Source organism: Lytechinus pictus, chromosome 2 (assembly GCF_037042905.1).
Source record: "Lytechinus pictus isolate F3 Inbred chromosome 2, Lp3.0, whole genome shotgun sequence".
NCBI lineage: Eukaryota > Metazoa > Echinodermata > Echinoidea > Temnopleuroida > Toxopneustidae > Lytechinus > Lytechinus pictus.
In genome coordinates this window covers 28169329-28191390 of record NC_087246.1, presented here as the reverse complement: position 1 = coordinate 28191390, position 22062 = coordinate 28169329, and the positions used below count along the sequence as shown (strand labels likewise).

Genomic DNA, 22062 nt, shown 5'->3' with positions numbered 1-22062 from the left:
GATATCTATGATTTTCAACTTGGTACTCTAATGTATGCATACAATGCAGGCATCATGCCACCAGCTCTGGTCACAATGTTCATGAAAAATAGTGACATACATAACTATTATACACGAAATGCTTCTGCATTCCACTTACCCAAGTTACATACAAGTTTTGCTTTTAGGACAGTTGTAAATACAGGACCCAGGTTCTGGAACTCTCTCAATTCAAATATAAAAAAATCGGTAAGCATTTATACTTTTCAGCGTGTACTTAAAGGTTATCTTCTTAATTGTTATTTGTGAGTTGTTCTAGGTTAAGATATGCTTTTATATACTATGTTATTTTTAATTTTGGAGCCTATAAAATTGTATATAAGACTGGAGAATGTTATGATATATCAATATATATTTATCTTGTATCTTGTCTAACTGGATTCTTCTGCAGAGGGTCAGCCCATGTTTTTTTTTCCTTTTGTATTCTTTTCTTGTGTTTCTTTTACCTTTGTCATGTTTTGTTTTTTTACTTTACTATTATTATTTATACATACGATCATCCTCTTTTTTTCATGCCATGTTATCCATACTTATTTCCTCTTCCATCATATATCACTTAATTATATCATATTGTTGTTAGTTTATTAGACTTCATAACTGTACATTCAAGCAATGTATTCTATTAGTGTGTGTTTTTTGTCATTGATTAGTTTCAGTTTGTCTTTTTTGTTTAATTGTTGCATTTTTTTTTGTTTCTTTTGTATTTTTAAAGATATTAGATGTCAACACTGAATACTATTCAGTCATGTACTTGAAACAAAGGAGACCCTAGCCTTACAAGCCTTGCTTTTTCAGGGGTTCTCCTTGTCTTTCTCTCAATACGTTTAGTTAGTTGCTATGTTTCTTTTTTTCTACTGTAACAATGATTTATGGTTAATTGATTTTTTTTCATTTGTAGAATGTGAAATCATACTTGTAAGATAAAATGTATGTGCAGAAAGAAAGACGAATAAATATCTTATCTTATCTTATCTTAACAATATAAAATTGACAATTCACACAAGACACAAATATGTTTTAGACAACCAATAGAATTGTTTTAGTTCAGTCACATCAATACAATTTTCATAGTAAACAATCAGACTGAGAAGTGGAATCCATGCAGAAGCAATATTCCAAGCAGGAAAAAAATTTGGCCTATACAGATAGAGGTAGGTGGTCTAAAGCATGTGTGGGGTAACCAACCGACTACTGAATTCTGTAACTCCCATAGGCTTTGTGCAGCGACCAGCCGAGTCCAGAGGGCAATTGGTTAATGAATCTGGGCTAAGATTGACTGTACAACATTCTCTCCTAGAGGACCCTGACACAAGACCCTGGTTCGTAAAAACCAGCTATATTTTCAGATAACTGGAAGCGAACGGTGTATTGTAGCTTCCCTACACCGCAAACTGGAACTTGAGCTGGGCTTCTATCTAGACTCACTTTTGGATTAAACAGTTAATCAGGGTCCATGTCCAGTTAATATTCACTTGGTCAACCAACAGTTGGTCTAATTCTCAGATATTTCAATACCACATGGGCTGAGTCCATGTTTGGTCTAATTTGCAATGTCCTTACCTGTTCTAACTGTTGGATCTGTCCAGCTTGATCATCTAGCTCCTCCTCCTGGTCCTGGAGCTTAGTCTCCAGGTCTCTCTTGGCTCTCTTGAGACCAGTCACCTCCATGACTTCCATGCTCCCGTGAGACGAGAGATCATCCATTTCACTCTTCAGCACATCTATCTTCTCCTCCTTCACTTTCATATCTAACTTCAGATCCTAGAATGACAAATAAATACATGTATTGTTCTCAATAACACTGCATTTATAGAGCACATACTAAGCTGCCCTAAAACCCAAGACTATAACTGGAATACAGAGTCTGAAACATATGATCATTGCAGAGTTCTTATGCATAAATGAGGACACTAAATTAAAAGCAGCTCTCTCTTCACCAAAAATCAGGACTGCCTCGTAACAGTTGGCAAATAAATGGAAAGTTTCCAAGAACTCTGCAAGTTTGATGGGCTTATGTAATTTTCTACAATTATACAAATTTTGGTCACAATACGTGATCTGTGGCTGAGATGTTCAAACCCCTGAGACTGACGAGACTGAGAATACCCCAGAACTATTAAGTTTAACAATAATGTAACCAAATTGAATAGAACTGAGTTTTACAATCTTAATCTCACACTAGATTAAAACAACATGTGTGTTTGTCTGCTCACACTCTCTCCTGCTTTTACTTCATCAATTTTTTGTTCAATTTGGGGGGAAATTAATTTCTCAAAAAATATGATCTTGAAACCATAACGTAATTCCCTTCCTGATAACACGGCAAAAACAGTGCCAAAAACAACCAAATTCCATTCTAGCCTTTGCCATTTAGGGGGATAAATGAAAAGCAGGACCGACGTGCCTTTCTTACCCTTAGGGGCATTTATATTGAAAGATTTGGAGGTTAATTGTGAATGACAGCAAAGAGTGGAATGGGTGAGAATACTAGGTCATGCCAGGCCATGTGCTCCTGATCACAATAGGTGTAATGCCTGACTAAACCCGGGGCAAGGTTTTCACAATTCAATAACATGCTTGGATGATGAAAAGCATTCTCATAAAATATTTTGTCAGAAACAAGGTGATTCTTATCATTCAATTCTGTCATTATAGAGGGTTTATTGAGTAATGGTAGAAATTTTATTGATTTTATAAAGGACAAATGCATGCTATTATCATAATTCGTTGGAAGGCAGCTTGAGCTAAAGCTGGGGTAATAATAATAACATCGCACCTCGGAATATAATATTTCTAGATAGATGGCGCTATATAAATGCCTATTATTATCATTATTCATTTTTTGGGGGGGGCATCACACCTCATATAAATATTCTTAGCATGTAAAGGTTGTGATTCTCCTCTACAAGGGGCCTCAATTTAACGTCCTATCTGAGGGATGGAGCAGTAGGGGAAGAAGCTCTCAAAATCATATCAGGTTATTCTATGACATGTGCACACTACTTTACAGTAGCAAATAGAAGCCTTAGGCTCATGAAAACAATAGCTAACATTTCAGTTTATACAGTATGACATTGGTGGATTTCCATAACAAATACATTGAAATCCATCTCTTTATAGGCCTGGTCCCACTGCACTTATGAATGCAGAGAGGATGTAAAACGGAAAAGAATCTTGCCATCCATTGCAAAAAAACGTTATGTATCCATGTAACTCTTTGCATACATGTTTCATACGCTCTATACCCGTCCACTATGATTTCATCGTTCGCCAATTTTGTCTGGAGCGGATGAAATCTGATGGAGCCACCCCAAAATTTTGCTTGTCCACTGTATCCGTTATGAATACGATTTGTGTCCTTTGGACAGTGGGACCAGGCCTTAAGACTGTGCCCTGATGAGAAAAATGGACTTACCTCGAGTTGTTGTGAAACGATGTAATTCTCTCCTTCAAGTTTTCCTTTCTCTCTCTGGAGCCTATCCTTGGCCGTCTTCTCATGCTGTAGATCTTGATGAACTTTGGCTAATTCAGCATCAAACCTGCAATAATAAAATGAATAAAATGTGAATAATGAGGCCATGTAGACCAAAGATACCCACAATAATGATTATTCATTATTCAAAAACAAAAATTCATTAATAATTCAGACGACTTGCTCCAAGATCCTCGTCAAATGATTACCGTAGCTACATGATTGGTTGCACACAGTCACCCTGCTGCCATTTGTCCAAGATATTTTTTTTTCTCTCTCTCTGTCTGTGTAGCTGTGTGTATAAATATTTATGTGGTGTTATTTTTATGACAAGGATGTTGATGCACATAAAGGCTCCGCATCAGTTAGCGCTGTTCATCTCGGCACACTTAGATACAGTTGCATGCAAAATATATTCCAACTCCCTTGGTATAATGAGTCCATGTTTTACAAAATTGTATTCTAAAATTTTGTTTCGGTTCTATATGGAATGGAACATATCACAGACAAAGGACTAACCTTTGATTTGATTAACATTAGGAATAATTTTCATTCAAGAATGAAGTTATGGGTCCCATTTCATAAAGAATTGTTATAATAACAAATGCACAATTTCTGTAACAAGTTCATTATTAAATAGAATGATTTCAGTAGCTATAAACTGTTATTGCCAATTTGTTATCGTAACAAGGTTATGAAAAGGGCCCATGGTCAATGAAGCAAATTAATGTCATTTTGATACCTTTTATTTGATTACTGCAGCATGCCTCTTTAAACCTAATTTTGGTACTTTTGCATGATAATAATAATAATAATAATAACGGTATATCTACCCAGGGTAGCCACTTCAGTTCCGAAAACTGTTCTCCCAGCGGGCCCTGCTATTATTATTACCCCGGCTAAGCTAGGCTACCTATTCAGGTGCACACAGCTTTTTGAATTACTTCCTGCCATTACCCATTTACCTCACCTGGGTCGAGTGCAGCACACTGTGGATGAATTCCTTACTGAAGGAAACTACGCAATGGCTGGGATTTGAACCCACGACCCTCTCTTTCAAAGTCCGGAGACTAATCCACTGGGCCACGACGCGCCACTGAATGCAACTGAATGCATATTTCTTGCAGTGCTCCATGAGCAAAATCTCTCTTTTTTCTACATTGTAAATGACTTACTTTCTCTGTTTCTTTTCCAGGTCTGAGTTCCTGGTCTGTTGTGATTCAAGGTGTAATTTCATATCCTGAGATTCTTCAGCCAACTTCTGAGATCGTCTCTTGAAGTTGTTCAGCTGGCGTTTGTACTCCTCGGCCTCCTCTGATGCCTCTAAAAACTGCGGAAAATGAGAAAATAGGAAAATAAGAGAGGAAGAGAAGAAGATAATGAATACTCAAAAATTTGAATTAACCAATTGCCCTTTTTTAACATGTCATTACGGCATTCATCTAGTTTTATATTAGTGCAATTAATTGTAGTTAAGTAAACTAAGTATTGCCCTTCGAAGTGTATTATTTCAGCACTTTTAATGATATGTACATGTATATACCTTCATGTTATATTATGTATTCTTATTATGTGTGACCACATGGGCTATCATGGACAAAAAAAGAATTAATTGAATTGAACTGAATTGAATACTGAAAGTTTGGTTGTATTTGTATGTATTTGAAAGTAAAATATGAAACAAAGAATTCTTTGTTTCATTACTTTCTATATTTTTTTGTGCTTAATCCTATGTTTTCTTTACATTATTCATTATATGACACCTAGATAGATCCTTGTGATTTGATTGGTTGTTTGATATCGTTCATTCAGCCCATTTTGCAATGATGTTATCAACCGTGCAATTTTGGATCCATTCATCGTGCAATTTTGGATTCATACGATTTTGTCCATTGCACTCGCACACCGAGACTGCAGCTCATGCACCATCAGTGCGCATGTTGTAATGACGTAACAATCAACAGACCGAACTTGCACTGCATGACCATGTTTTGCATCGAAATTTCATGAATTTCATATGAAAAAACAACAACATTTTTTAGGTGTCATATAAACCAAATAATGAATGTATTTTCATTCGTGCAATGGACAGAATACTTCATTCGGTGAGAGATGAAATAATGATCCATTCAACTTGGCTACGCCTCGTTGAATGGATCATTTCATCTTTCACCTCATGAAGTATTCTGTCCATTGCACTCATAAACATTCATTATTTGTATAATAATTAATCTAGCATGCAGGCAGTTACTGCTCAAATTAATTTTTTCCCTTATTTGAACATGTAACCTACTTTTAGGTACTGAAATCTACATTGGTAGATACACCTGCATGTCATCTACATATCCATGTACATTACTTCATTGTTAGCATTCTGGATTTGTAGATTACAGGATGAAAGTTACATTTCAATTAGAAAGTACAAGATGCAATCAATAAATGTACATTTCAAGAGGCATGGCTAGATGCAAGATCGCAGCAGTGGTGCACTGTCGCATTGACCATATATGGTCATAAGATACTTTTTGCCCAGGCACCCTCATTAACATAATATGGTAATGAACTTATAGGCTGTGCATGAGTCTTTTGTTGAATTTCTAATGAAATAAATTTTGCATAGATGGCCTTCAGATAATGAATTATCACACTTCTTCTTTTCTTCTTTGTTGAAATTTTTCTTTCATCACTATTTTTTGGGGGTTCTTTTTTAGCTAAGCTTTTACATCCTTCCAGCATGTTTTCCATTATGAGAATATCAATACAAAAATGTTAAATGAAAATTTGTTGAACCCATAATGTAATATGTATATTTATATTACCTTTTTTTCAACTGATTTCCTGTTGGAGATGAGTTTCTCCAATTCTTCTTCGTGGTCCTGCTGAAGTCGTTTTTTACCCAGTTCCATCTCCTTCCTCAGCTGCATGTATTTCAGTCTATACATCGAGTCTGCAAACGAAACATAAATATCATTTAGTATTAAGTTAAACCAACCCAACCAAAGTTGCTGGTCTCCCCAAATAAAATCATCGGCATCGGCTGATTAAAAAAAAAACACCTATAAAGACACAGTTGTAAATATAATCGTTGAAAACATTATATTCCATTATTTTCATTACTATGACATTAAATGTAAATTAAACCCCAAACAAAATTAGGACCATCTGATAAATATGTATACATATAGATGAAGCAATCAAAGATTAAAATTTATGAGAGAAAGAAAAGATTTACATGTAGATAATAAATCTAAACTATTCATTCATATATGCATTGTCAAACTGACGCTTTTCAATGCCATCTTTCAACACGCAAACGTGGCTGGTTCAAAATAAACAGAGTCCTTACAGTTCACACGGAACCGACAGTACGTCTGGCAGTACGTCTGTCTTCCACACAGCTCCATTCTTCATCAATTCTTTACCGGAATTCAAAAATAAAATATATCATCCAAATTCATCAAAACATGATGGGGAATGACAAAAATGTCAACATTCCTTTGCAGAGTGTCAGTGTAACCAAAATCCTATATGACAGCTTATCCTTCAAGAAATCCAAGGTTTTATGTTTGGCAAGCTCTCCTATCACACACTTGACACAGTGACTCTAATGTTAAGCACAGTACACGCAATACACCTGTAACATACATCTACACCAACCCATATAATGCATTTCACATATTATTTTCCATCATATTTTTTCCAAGGAAAGTCTGGTAGAGTCATCTCGTAGTATCTTTTTCCCCATTGGCGCAAGATGCAAAATCCATTACTTTCATCTCAAATAATGGATTAAGGCATAATTATTCACCTCATAAATAATTCATCTTAACCCTGAAAGTACTAATCCGCAGGTTCATACAGATGTTTTCGTTCTATTCCAAACTGATGTCTTTGCTTCAATATGAATGTTAGCTACCTAAATGTGCATGTGCATACATCAGGTATCATAATACACTGACATGTCGTGTTAAAATGAATTGTGTACCACACAACCATCGTGGAGATGACAATTATCATGAGAATGATATAATTATATCATATGAGAAGGATATAGTAGAGCGGATTAGCCGAACAATTGTGCAAATTATGACTAAAGCATGAAACTTTCACAAGTATTAGTATATGCCGTAAGATTTATTTTAAAGATGGGAGGTAAATTTATAAATGCCATTTTCGGCCGTTGCCATGGCAACGGATTAATTTCTCCAAAATAACATGCACTCCCATGTAAATGGTAAATAAACATGATATAGATGACCAAAATGATAATTTTCAGGCTCCCAATTGAATACATATGAAATTTAGAAATATTCAAGATCATCAAGAAAGTTCCAATTGGTCCGTTGCCATGGCAACGGCTTGTTTTCCCCAGAAAAGTAAAAATTTTGATTAAAAAAACGTTGTAGAATATGATTTATCTTAAATTTCCCCTAACTTTACAGTGCTTATCGAAGATATTTTGGTTGCTAAATGTGTAAATTACATCTCAAGCCATTGCCATGGCAACCAAATAACATCTAATTTACAAAAATAACATGTTTGACAAGACAATGGACAGGTGGAAAATACAAGTGGAATTAACTTAATCTGTATGCTTAAGATTTGACCCCCTCATTTGAACAAAAAATACAGAAAGTGTTCTGCAGGAGTTCTTTATAAAGATAAAAATTAGTGTTACCTTGGTAAAGCTTGAATTAAATTTAAAAATAAACAATTTTGCAAAGGACCCGTTGCCATGGCAACATCTTATTTTCCTCTAGAAAAGTAAAAATATTGATAAAAATGTAAAATACATGTACAGTAAGATCATCATTCCATTTTCCCTAATTTCAAGGTACTAATCGAGATATGTTTGTGACTAAATTTTATAAATATAACATCTTAAGCCATTGCCATGGAAACCAAATAACATCTAATTTTTTAAAAAAGTGGATGATAAGGTTAAAAACAGGTGAAAGATACAATGAATATTAACTTAATGTGCATTCGTAAGGTCTGACCTACTCAATTAATTTAGGGGAAAATAATACAGTCAGTGTTCTGCATGAACTAAATTAGAATGATAAACATTGATGTTGCCTTGGTAATACTTGAATTCAACAATAAATATCAATATTCAAAATGGCCTGTTGCCATAGCGACAGATCATTTAGTATCAGTTTTGATTAAAAAAGGGACTGTAGAATCTGATTTTTCTTGCATTTCCCCTAATCTTTGTGTGCTAAACATCGATATGTTTGATGCAAAATGTATAAATAACATCTGAAGCTATTGCCATGGCAACCAGATAATATCTAATACTAAAAAATAATGATTTGGATGACAAGATTTTGGACAGGTGGAAAATACAAATACAAATAACTCAATATGCGAAAGGTTTGGCCGGTCATTTAATTTCGAACAAAAATTTCAGTAAGAGTTCTGTATGAGTTCATCAGAATAATAAAATTATGTTGCCTCGGTAATACTTGAATTTAATGATAAATATTAGTGTTTCAAATGTCCCGTTGCCATGGCAACAGCTCATTCCCCCCAGAAAAGTATCATGTTTGATAAACAAAAAAATTGTAAAATCTGATTTTTATTTCATTTGCCCCAATTTTAGGGAGCTAAGCATAAATATGCTTGCTGTTAATAAATAAATAATATCCTCAGCCATTGCCATGGCAACCAATTAAGATATAATTTTTAAAACAAACTAACACAGTTGTAATGATAATGGACAGGTGGAATGTAAAGTAAATATTTACTTAATCTACATAAGGTTTGACTTTGACCAGTCATTAAGTTTTGAACAAAAAATACAGTAAGTGTTCCGCATGAGTTCATTAGCATGATAAAAACTGATGTTGCCTTGGTAATGCTTGAATTTATTGATATCAATGTTTACAAATGTGTGTTCTGTTTCCATGGCAACGGGTCATTTTATTCCCCCTAAAATACCATCTTTGATAAAAAATACCTTGTAGAATCTTATTTTTCATTCAATTCTACTAAGTTTAGGGTGCCAAACATACACGTACATCTCTGTTGGTTAATGTATAAATAACATCTTAAGGCATTACCATGGCAATAAAATAACATATAATTTACCCAAAAAATAACATGGCTGACAAGATAATGGACAGGTGGAAAATACAATAAAATTAACTTAATATGCTTGAATTTATTGATATCAATGTTTACAAATGTGTATTCTGTTCCCATGGCAACGGGTCATTTTATTCCCCCTAAAATACCATCTTTGATAAAAAATACCTTGTAGAATCTTATTTTTCATTCAATTCTACTAAATTTAGGGTGCCAAACATACACGTACATCTCTGTTCTTTAATGTATAAATAACATCTTAAGGCATTACCATGGCAATAAAATAACATTTAATTTACCAAAAAATAACATGGCTGACAAGATAATGGACAGGTGGAAAATACAATAAAATTAACTTAATATGCGTAAGGTTTGACCTACTCTTTTAATTTTAAAATCACATTAAGTGTTATGCATGATTTCTTATGATTTCGCATTTTAATTTCTGCATATATCAGAAAATTTTTAATTTTTGAAAATTCCCATCATTTCTTGAAAATTGCCGAAAATTCAAAAAATTCCCACCAATTTCCCGTTTATTCCCATGAAAAGATTCCATCAAGAAAATTCCCGGAAATTCTGCAACCCTACTCCCCCAAAAAAAATCATTACTAAGAAAAAAATAAAGAGAACCTGAAAGAGAGATGGATAAAATATGATTATTTTACGAATACTATATCCAAAATCTTTTACAAAATTTTATTTTTGTAAAAAAAATAAAAAATTTCGAAAGTTTTACTCTTTCGCTGGGCTAGCTGACAACTTTTAAAAATAAATTTACTCAATACATCATTTCTGGACCCCTCAAAATTACACTACAGATTTTGACGAAGAAGATTTTGAAATACTGTGATAATTTTTGAATTAACATAATTATGAATCTAATCAACATGAAGTATAATCTATTCACTGCTAATTTTACATGATAAGAAGACTTATTAAAATATTAAAATTTTTAAAAATACCCTTACTGGTTGAAAGGTTGAAAAGAAAAATTAAGTACTCCAGGGTAACAGGAAAATCCAAGATGGTACCCTCACTGGCTGCCGTAGGCTAAAAATCCACAACTCATTCATTACTTGATAAAATGGCTTTAATTTGTTTATTATTCATTGGTTATTAAGGATCAATAGTACATAGGGCCAAGTTACAGGGACAGCCAGTGGTCTGCAATGTCCAAAAACATAAGTTGGCTTCAAAAAATTGAATCTAAAATGGTTGCTGATACCTAAAGCGGACGTAGCTCATTTCATATTGGCCTAGGGGAAGTGATTTTGACTTTAAATCATTGGTTTCAAGAGTCTAATAATATTAGGACAAGTTACAACGACAGTCAAGTATGTCCGAAAATCCAATTTGGCTTCCAAAAATAATTATAAAATGGCTGCTGATACTTAAAAGTGGAATAGCTCATTTTATATTCACCTGTGAGATATGATTTTGGTGTCTAAACTATGATTTCAAAGGCGAATAATACATTAGGACAAGCTACACGGACAGTCGGTGGTCTTGTATGTCTAAAATTCCAAGATGGCTTCCAAAAAAGATATAAAACAATGTCTAATGTTGCTTACAAATAAACATAGTTTGTTCAATATCTGTCTGGGGAATATGATTTTGGTGTCTAAACCATATTTTAAAGGGTCAAGTAATGCATTAGGACAAGTTACAAGGACAGTCGGTGGTTTGGTATGTTAAAAAACGCAAGATGGCTTACAAAATGGGGTCTAAAATTGACTGTTGTTACTTAAAAATTGGCAGAGCTCATTCTATATCCGCCTGTCAGATGTGATTCTGGTGTCTAAACCATATTTTCAAGAGTCAAATAATAAATTAGGACATAGTTTGTTCAATATCTGTCTGGGGAATATGATTTTGATGTCTAAACCATAATCATAAAACCATGGTTTAATGCATTAGAACAAGTTACGAGGACAGTCAGTGGACTGGTATGTTAAAAAATCCAAGATGGCCTCCAAAATGGGGTCTAAATTGACTGTTGGTACTTCAATATGGACATAATATAGTTCATTAATAATATACATTGGGGATATGATTTTGGTGTCTACACTAGTATTTAAAGGGTCAAGTAATACTGTACATTTGGTCAAGTTGAAAGGACAGTCAGGTGTCATTATTGTGTCAAAAAATTCAAAGATGGCTTGAAAAATGGGGGTTATAATGTTACTAAAAAATGGACATAGTACATCAAAAATACACCTGGTGATATTATTTTGGTGTCTACACTAGGGTTTCAATCATCAAATTATACTTTGGGACTGGTTACAATTGTCCATTTTGCCTGAAAATCCAAGATGGCTTCCATAAATGGGTTCTAAAATGACAACTGTTACTTTGAAGTGGATGTAATATCCACTTGTGAGAAATAATTTTGTTGCCTACATTCAAAATGCAAGCAGGTAAGACTTGGCAACAGCACCCATTGATGTAATTTTAGAATCTACCTTGGATTTTGGACAAAATTGATAACTAACCATCCTTGTTACTTGTCCTAATGTAATAGTGGACCCTTCATACCACAGTGTAGACACCAAAAATGTTTCTCACCTGTTGATGTTGTATGAACTCAGATAATTTCTGAGTGATATAAGTCATTTTAGATGCCATTTTGAAAATCCTCTTGGATTTTTAGGAAAAAATGGACAACTGGATATTATTGTAACCAGTCTAAACATATATTTAAAACCTTGAAACCAAAGTGTGAACACCAAAATAATTTTTTCTTGGTGGATTTTAAATGAACTATGTCAATTTTTAAGTAACAGACTCCGATTAGACTCCAATTGTCGGAAGCCATCTTGGATGTTTAGACACACTGGATTACGGACTGTCCTTGTAACTTGTTCAAATGTACATGATGTATTTACTGACATATATTACACGAAATATGTCCATTTGTTAGTAACAGGAGCTATTCCATTTTTGGAAGCCACCTTGGATTTTTGGACAAACTTGACCACTGACTGTCCTTGTTACTTGTCCTAATGTATTATTTGACCCATTTAACCATGACATAAACATATTCCAGGATATCAAACAAACTACTTTTTTAATGCAGCAACAGCAATTTTAGACTCCATTTTTGGAAGCCATCTTGGATTTGTTTATATAATGGACAACTGACTGTCCATTCAACTTGTGATAGTGTATTATTTGACCATTGAAACCATGGTCTAGACACCAAAATCATATATCTCAGATTGATAGGAAATGACCTATATGTCCATTTATATATCAACAGCCATTTCAAACTCCATTTTTGGAAGCCGTCTTAGGGTTTTGGACACGTCAGACCACTGGCTGTCCTTGTAACTAGTCCCAATGTACTACTTCACCCTTAAAACATAGAAACCAAATTAAGCCACTGAAATTAGATGTTATTTGGTTGTCATGGCAATGGCTGAAGTTATTTGTACATTAACAGCAAACATATCTAAGCTTTGCATCCCAAAATTAGGGGAAATTTATGACAAAATGCAGATTTTAAACTGTTTTTCGATCAAATTTGGTGCTTTTCTTGGGAAAAAAGAGTCGTTGCCATGGCAACGGCCCATTTGCAACATTGATATTTATCATTAACTTCAAGCATTACCAAGGCAACCTCAAATTTCATCATTCTAATGAACTAATGCGAAACATTGTAATCTTTGTTCAAAATTAAATGACTGGGTCAAACCTTGAGTTAATTGTTATAAATTGCATTTTCCACCTGTCCATTATCATGTCAACCATGTTATATTTTTTTTCAAATTAGATGTTACTTGGTTGCCATGACAATGGATTTATATGTTATTTGCATGTTAACAGCAAACATATCTATTCTTACCCTAAAGTTAAGGGAAATGAAAGAAAAATCAGATTATACAGTCCTTTAAAAAAATCAAAACTGCTAGTGTTCTTGGGTAAATGATCCGTTGCTATGGCAACAGGCCATTTGGAACATTGATATTTATTGTTGAATTCAAGTATTACCAAGGCAACATCAATGTTTATTATTTTAATTAGTTCATGCACAACACTGACTGTATCATTTTCCCCTAAATTAGTTGAGTAGGTCAGACCTTACGAATGCACATTAAGTTTTCACCTGTTTTTAACCTTATCATCCACTTTTTTAAAAAATTAGATGTTATTTGGTTGCCATGGCAATGGCTTAAGATGTTATAATTATAAATTTAGTCACAAACATATCTCGATTAGTACCTTGAAATTAGGGGAAATGGAATGATGATCATACCGTACATGTATTCTACATTTTTATCAATATTTTTACCTTTCTAGAGGGAAATAAGCTGTTGCCATGGCAACGGGCCCTTTGTAAAATTGTTCCTTTTTAAATTCAATTCAAGCATTTCCAAAGCAACATAATATTTTATCTTTATAAAGAACTCCTGCAGAACAATTTTGTATTTTTTGTTCAAATGAGGGGGTCAAAACTTAAGCATACAGATTAAGTCAATTCCAATTGTATTTTCCACCTATCCATTGTCTTAACAACCATGTTATTTTTGTAAATTAGATGTTATTTGGTTGCCATGGCAATGGCTTGAGATGTAATTTACACATTTAGCCACCAAAATATCTTTGTTAAGCACTGTAAAATTAGGGGAAATTAAAGATATATCATATTCTACAACTTTTTTTTATCAAAATTTTTATTTTTCTGGCGAAAAACAAGCCGTTGCCATGGCAACGGACCAATTGGAACTATCTTAAAGATCTTGAATATTTCTAAATTTCATATGTTTTCAATCGGGAGCCTGAAAATTATCATTTTGGTCATCTATATCATGTTTATTTATCATTTATATGGGAATGTATGTTGTTTTGGAGAAATTAATCCGTTGCCATGGCAACGGCCGAAAATGGCATTAATAACTTTACCTCCCATCTTTAAAATAAATCTTATGGCATATACTAATACTTGTGAAAGTTTTATGCTTTAGTCAAAATTTGCACAATTGTTGTGATTTTTGGAGCTAATCCGCTCTACTAATATAAGTGTTATCTCCATAAAAGTTAAATGATAAATGGTAAATTCTCTTCCTCTCCCCTATAATAATATATTTCCATAATCACGATAAAAATTATACAAGAAAATGTATGGGCAGGGCTGCTCATTTGAATATCTTCATGTACTTCGTGAAACACCCTTGTTTTGGTCAGAAAATGCTTTTGGTAGGGATGTACTGGACTGTCTACTAAGTAACGAATTAGTACAAAATATTAACTTTTCTAGAAACACCTACATAGCATTTAATAATAAATTTCAATAAATCTATCCCTACAATGTGTCAGCTTCAAAATACTGGAATGATTTGCCACTTATAATAAGACAGTCTCCATCACCAGCAAATTTCAGAAAGGCATTAAAAACCCATCTCTTTCATAGTTTGCAGTTTTAAAATGATATAATTCTTTTAAATTATTTAATTGTAGGTGCTTTTGGGCTTTATGGGGAAAGCGCAATATAAGTAATTAGTAACAATAAGTAATAATAAGCAACAATAATAATAGCAACAACAACAATAATAATATACATAGCATCAACTTGCAAAGGAATGATGCATTGCTCCTAAAACTGAACAATATAAAAATTAAGGAATGAACTAATGAAGAAAGAGGAAGAGGAAAGAGAGGGGAATTACAAGGGGAAAAGGGAATCCTTGAAGACTACACATGTTTTCGAAGACAGAGAAATGCAAAGAAATAAATATCAAAATACATACCAGCTTCATCATCACTGCTCATGTCTGCTTCAATAATAGATGACCTGACCATACGATGTTCCATCAATTCCATCTCCATTTTCTCTGATTTCCTTTGGAGAGCATTGTAATTGGACTACAGGGAAATAAATCATACAATCATTTCACAAGCTAATCAAATATTTACACTATCACATGATTGTATTTAAGAGTATGATTGATGATTACATCTACTCATGTAACAAATGTATGATGTAAAGGCAAATGAATGCAACATGGACATTTTTAAGTCAATATTTCTCTCCAAACAATACTTAAATTTACAATTACTTTACCTCTGCGACAATTGTTCATCCTACTTCTGTTTCTTTTTATTCTTCGAAATGTAAATTTTTTTTTTCAACTTACTAGCAATTTACTATATATCGGCAAATCTTTTGCCTATTTATGAGGGCTATCTGAAAAAAATTCACATGGGGGGGGTACAAATTGTCATTAGCTCCTGTAAATAAGGACACATATGATATCATACTTTGGAGATAGAACCAATCTCACTTAAGAATGCACTTCCCTAATCACTGACCCACCAATCAAGCATTTTCTTCCAAAATCATGTGGCACAATAAACCTACTTAATGATGTCCTCATTTTCATTTTTTTTTACATACTATGAAATTCATGCCAGTTCTTGGTGCATTTATGCAGAATAATAAATGTAGATGAGGGCACAACGACACACCCTCGATACAAACCAGAATGAATCAATTCTTCTTCGTCCCGAATATAGCATAAAATGCATGTATGTAAATCCCGAGAAAATCTCACCCGTATTTCTTTAAGCTCTTTCTCCAGCCGTAATCTCTCTGCTGTTTCTACCTCCAGCATCTCCGAGGCGTGGTTAGCTGCTGTGTGCTCCTCAGACAAGTCAGCTGTCATCTCCGTTACCTGTTTTCATGAATAACACAAAATATGGGGTAGCACAAAATATTGTGTAAGCAGGTATATATTCAGCAGCATACGGATACTTTCATAAATCACAGGCAGAGAGGTACATGTATGTGTTTTAATAGCAAGTTGTTGTCTTCACAATAACACACATGTACAAGCTGGTAACTGATGGTACATGTTTGTGTTGTTAACTCAATTATGCATTGTCGAGACATGTGTGAAAACTTGATCTTTGCCAACACAATGACTCAAACACACTAATGGACATATTTTAATTTCATCATTGTACTTGAATACAATGGATTTTTAATAGCTCAGTTTAAGATTCCATAAGTGAAATTTGATACAATAAACTTGACAATTGTGAGTTGTTGTTTTTTTCCTTCTGATTTTCCTTGTTTTTTTTTACTTTTTGCTTTTTAACTTCTTCAATACAAATCGCCAGTAATACTACAGTGCGTATCAAAAAAAGTTTACACTTTGAAAAAGCCCTTGGAATTAGAAAATATACAACATGTGGGTAATTTTTTCACATATAATCTTGGGTTTGGGTCTCATCTATCCAATCAAAGTAAAAGTTTTGACAGAATGTTACACTTGAGTGAGCACTGTCCATTTTTGCAAAGCTCACAGAAATCTGTTTGCGCAGAAATGCTTGTTTTCACGCTGTGTCAAGGGGAAAGGGCGAAATCAAACTTACCCTGAGAAACATTTTCTCATACATTTCCCTTGCAGTTTTAGTCAATTGAAATAAAACTGATACATTCAAGCATTGTATAACAATTTTGCCACCTAAATTGAAATTTCAACACTTAGTAAGCACAACCTTCCCCTTTTTGTGCCAGCTGGATCTGAGGACATAACTGAATCTTAACAAAAGTTTATATCAGACATCTCCAGCATTTTTTCACTAAGTTTTTATCATTTAAAGTGGGTTTCCATTTCATTTTTCATTTAATACTTGTTTCTCCACACTTTTCCCAAGCTTGAGAATGATTAACAAAATGAAAATTAAGCCTAAGCCCGCCTTTCATGTAAATCACAGCTCAGTGTAAAGCAAATGTCGTCACGATGGCCTCGGTGTATGGGGGAGTGGGGTGGGTCGCAATGCACTCTTCGAAGTGTTTTGGGCAAGGAAACAAGTTATAAAAGGTGAAATATATCTTCAAATCAATTTATTAGCTAAATTCTACGTGTTCTTCATGAGTAAGGTCTACTTTTATTCGCATAACTATTTCAAAGTTCTGCGCAAATCATTTTCCACTAACTTTTCAAAAGTAAGTGGTGCTCACTCAAGTGGAAATATTTTTTGACAGTTATATCGTCATGTGCTTAAATGGATCTGTACCAATGTTAAAATGTGGAAAAATCTTCAAGATATTACAAATATATAATTTTACAGGGTTTTTTCTAAGTGTAAACTTTTTTTTGATACGCACTGTATATCAATCATAAATAACAGGAAATCAACTAGTTTTAATTCAGTTTTACGTAAAAACAATGATACATTTATGAATTTTGGCTATATACATAATTAACATTGGATTTGTACACAAAATCACATTTTTTTGCAATTTGGGGTCTGACACGCAGTTACAAAACGTTGTGTAACTTCAGAACTGTACACCCAGGCATCGCAAATTTGGTCTTTAAAAATGCGCGAGACTTGAAAGAAAAAACCCATGAAATGTCCCTGTTCAATCTTTTCACAATACAAATTTATTGCACAAAAAGCGGGGGGGGGGGTGAAATAAATGCACTTTCATGGGGTACTTTGGTATATTAGCTTACCCTTGAATCTAGCTTGTCCACATTCTGTTTGAGTGTATTCCTTTCTGTCTCCATCTTGGCCACTTTGACTCTCAGCTGCTCTAACTCCAACTAAAACCAGAATCGACAGAGGAAGAGGGAAGGAAAGAATAACAAATATGAAGAATGCAGAGGAAGAAGAACAAAGGGAGTCGGTAAGAAACAATGATATGGGGTGGAGAAAGAAAAATACAACATTTGAAGACAAATAAGGGGAAGACTAAATTTGAAAAGAGGGGTTGATAATGTTACAAATTATGTTAAAATACAAGTATATTGGCTTCCATTTCCGTTTTCCTATTCTTTATGACATACACTCTCTGCTCTTCTCTCAGCCCCAAACCACATCCAACAATCCTTTTTGCCCTCATCAATTCACTCCCAAAGACAATTATACTCTGCTTCTATCTCCCTCTTTTTCTTTCTTCCTTTCCCTCTTTCTTCCTATCCTTTCTTCACTTTCTGCTCTTTCACATCCCTTCCTCCCTTGATCTCTCCACATCAATACCTCCATTTTTCATTCCCTTCCTCTTCTCCCTTCTAAACCTGGATGATTTCCTTCTTTTCCTTCTTTCTTTCTCTTCTTACCTTCCTTTCTCATCATTCTGCTCTTTCATCCTCTTCCCCTTTTATATCCCTCCTTCACTCAATCACTCCATATCCCTATCTCCATCCTTCCTTCCTTCCCACCCTCCTTCCCTTCTCCTCAATCAAACCCTATAACTTCCAGCTACACCAAGTATTAGCTTACATCTTTCATCTTGAGTTCTTCTTCTGTTCTGTGTACATCAAGGAGGGGTAGTACTTTGGTCACAAGACGCCACCACGGCCAATTCTTCACTGCCAGGAACTTACGTACATTTCTTTGGATGCAAGTTAAAGCCAGCTTTTGGACCTGAAAAGAAGAACATTCAATACCATCACTAAAACTTGGCTTGATTTCAAATCTTCCTGTTTGCCTTTGTATTATAACTCTTTTTTTTTCTTTGAGGTGTAAGTTGGATATTCTATTTTGGTACAGAATAAATAGTACAGTACATTAGGCTTTAATAATCAAATTTTATTTCCATTTTGTCCTTTATTCATGTTTTGATTGCATGATTCATATTTTCATTCAAATTCGGAGCTTGGGTAAACACATACATGTAGGCACCATATTCAAACCATTTAACTAGATAATACTTCAGACAAACGTGCCTTTTGAATTAATCAATAGATCAATAAATCAACCTTCAACATAAAAAATAAAATTTCCATCAATTACAGGCAATGGATAAAAATATACAACCTAACCATAACTGGATAACACTTTAAAGCAAGGTGAAGAATATTGTCTGACACACTCTTGGATATATATCAAACACTCAGGGGCATCAGACATACTGTAATTGAATAAATTATTCAGTCACGTGTATCTAACAAGTGTGACTTGCCCTATGATAGAAACACTAGGAAGGCCTGGTCTGACAGCATGTACATGAAAAGCATATTATAAAACAGTGTGATAACCATATGTTTTTGATGTAAACCTATATGTATACACGTACTGCAAAAATAAAACTTGAAGGAAGTCAGTTACACATGGTAATTAAATCTCTGGTTATCAGGAGAATCACTATACATATTTATTCTGAGTTACAAGATATCGTCTAGTATCTTGAACAGTGTTTTAACATGCAATCCTTTGCTATGCAAATGTAATTCCTCATAAATACATAACACATACACAATACTCCTACATGTACATGTACTTCTCCCATCACTAACCACATACTGTAGATCCAATTCTGCAACATCGATCAGTCGGTCATATGGAATAAAATTTCCTTGAGGAAATACTAATTTTCATGAACTGAACATCAAATTTGAAATTCAAGATCACATTTGGTACAAATTACCAACATTTGTTCAAATTTTACTAGACCGACTAAAGGTAGTAATAATACCAATCTTAGAATTTAAAAAATCCTTGCAATTATCATAGAATAATTTTGAGAAACCTGTATCCTAAGATCTTTTCAACAACTTCCTACAAGGATGAAATAAGCCACCTTCTGGGAGAAACATACATGCAGTGTACAGTCTATTTTTAAATTATGGAGGATGACGAAGAGCAAGGTGGGATGTACCACAGAATAATACATGCTTTGCCAATTGCCATTCATAGAGTAGCAACGAAACAGACGAACCTCTACTACGAATGATTCATCAGTATTATATAATCCATGGATTCCAGATTTTATCTAGGAATATAGCTGTGACCTCTATAATTATCCTAAGTGATGCTTAAATCTGAATACACCGAAGAGGTCAACTCCTAACTTACCTTCAGTTACTTTGCATTCTCTCCTGCCAGATACCCTCTACAAATAGCAAGAAACTTGGATATATTATCTGATAACTGTCAATCAATCAATTAATCAATCAACCAACCAATCAATCTTTCTTAACTTGCCTTCAGTTATTTTACATTCTCTCTTGCCGGAAACCCTCTACAGTGAGCTTGAAACCTGGTGATGGTATCTGATAATTTTCAATCAATCAATCACTTAATCAATCAAGCAATTCTAACTTACCTTCAGTTGTTTTACATTCTCTCTTGCTAGGAACCCTCTACAATGAGCTTGAAACCTGGTGATGGTATCTGATAATTGTCTATCTCTCTTGTCTTCTAGCTGAACCAGAGCTCCTGGACGGAAAAAGATCTGCAGAGGAAATAAAAAATACATTCATGAATAATAACTATAGACAGAAGTATTTTTGATTGACAAATCTTCAAATTAAAAGAAATCACTTGAAACGCGTCAAATAGAGAAGAACCGTGATGACAACTGCCTTTGCACATTCCCTGGCTACATGATCTGAAATTAAAGATTAATAAAGATTAAAGATGGAGAGAAATGTTTAAAAAAAACATTGCGAATGTGAGTGAACTGTACAAGGTGAGTGAACCAGTAAAATGTTACATTGAAAAGAGATGGATATGATGCAACCCAGCTAGTGGGTAACAAAATGAAAGCTGTTAAAAGATTTGATAATCCTCATAAACTAAAATCCACTAGAGAGATACAGGTGATCCAGCCAAACACTTTAACAACACTGCTCGTACATCCAGCTACAAATATCAGCATGTTCCTGGTTTGGTAGAAAGAAAGGATATTCAGAAATTTTATACAGCATCAAAAGTTCACCAATTTATAATGTAAAATAAAAATGTTAATATTATAAAGTATCCTCTCACTTGCCATTGAAGCTTGAATTAAAAAAAAAATCACTGCGTAGATTTAAAGAAATCATAATATAAGGAGTTAAGATCTTCATAAAATATTCCATAAACAGCTTTAGGGCATTAAAGGCCTCAACTACTTAACTGGATGAATTTTTAACATTTTATGAAACCCAAGTGTATAGGCTGACCTATTATGGCAAGTTAGTGACCTTATATTAACGTAGACCATCTACTCATCAGCTTACCTTTCATCAAAGAAATTAGCTCATATTTCATCTAAAATCAAAACACATGTTTGATGTCAATTTGTCAAATCATATCCCCGCATTTTACTAACTAAGACCATATTCATTCATTTTCAACAACTTTATTGGTAAAAAAACACATGCTGATTTACTGCTAAATTGTTTTGATATTAAAGAATTGTTAATCAGCCTAGCTGTGGGAGACTTTTTTTTTGGGGTGGGGGTTGAAATCTGATTCCATATGGTCAGGCCCTACATCAATCATATATTAATTTTCAGTTCAAAAAGAAAATTTTACTGCAAACATTATGGCCCGAATTCACATAGGTGGTTTGAAACCATGTTTTATGCAGATTTCATGAATTGATTACACTTGATTTATTACACTTTATGAGACAGCATTTCCTAATAAATGCTCACTTTATTACAGGTTGCTAAATTGATCCTTGTTACTAAGACACCATTCTCACTACCGTCCTAAAATAAGTTTACTGGAAACTA

At 33.9% G+C, this 22062-nt stretch overlaps 1 protein-coding gene across 5 annotated transcripts in view; it reads right to left on the bottom strand.

Annotated features, from left to right (window-relative positions):
* Positions 1-507: 507 nt before the first annotated feature.
* Positions 508-22062, bottom strand: part of LOC129282042 (myosin heavy chain, non-muscle-like) — a 39054-nt gene continuing 17499 nt past the window's right edge. For all 5 annotated transcript variants that reach the window (XM_064114777.1, XM_064114794.1, XM_064114769.1 and 2 more), the window contains exons 3-11: positions 20664-20792; positions 18839-18982; positions 18070-18159; positions 16156-16275; positions 15352-15466; positions 6331-6458; positions 4687-4841; positions 3455-3578; positions 508-1800 (exon numbers count right to left, since the gene is read on the bottom strand). In XM_064114777.1, the coding sequence (XP_063970847.1) occupies positions 1516-1800; positions 3455-3578; positions 4687-4841; positions 6331-6458; positions 15352-15466; positions 16156-16275; positions 18070-18159; positions 18839-18982; positions 20664-20792 (1290 nt within the window). In that variant the 3' untranslated portion in view covers positions 508-1515. The remainder of the gene's footprint in view (positions 1801-3454; positions 3579-4686; positions 4842-6330; positions 6459-15351; positions 15467-16155; positions 16276-18069; positions 18160-18838; positions 18983-20663; positions 20793-22062) is intronic.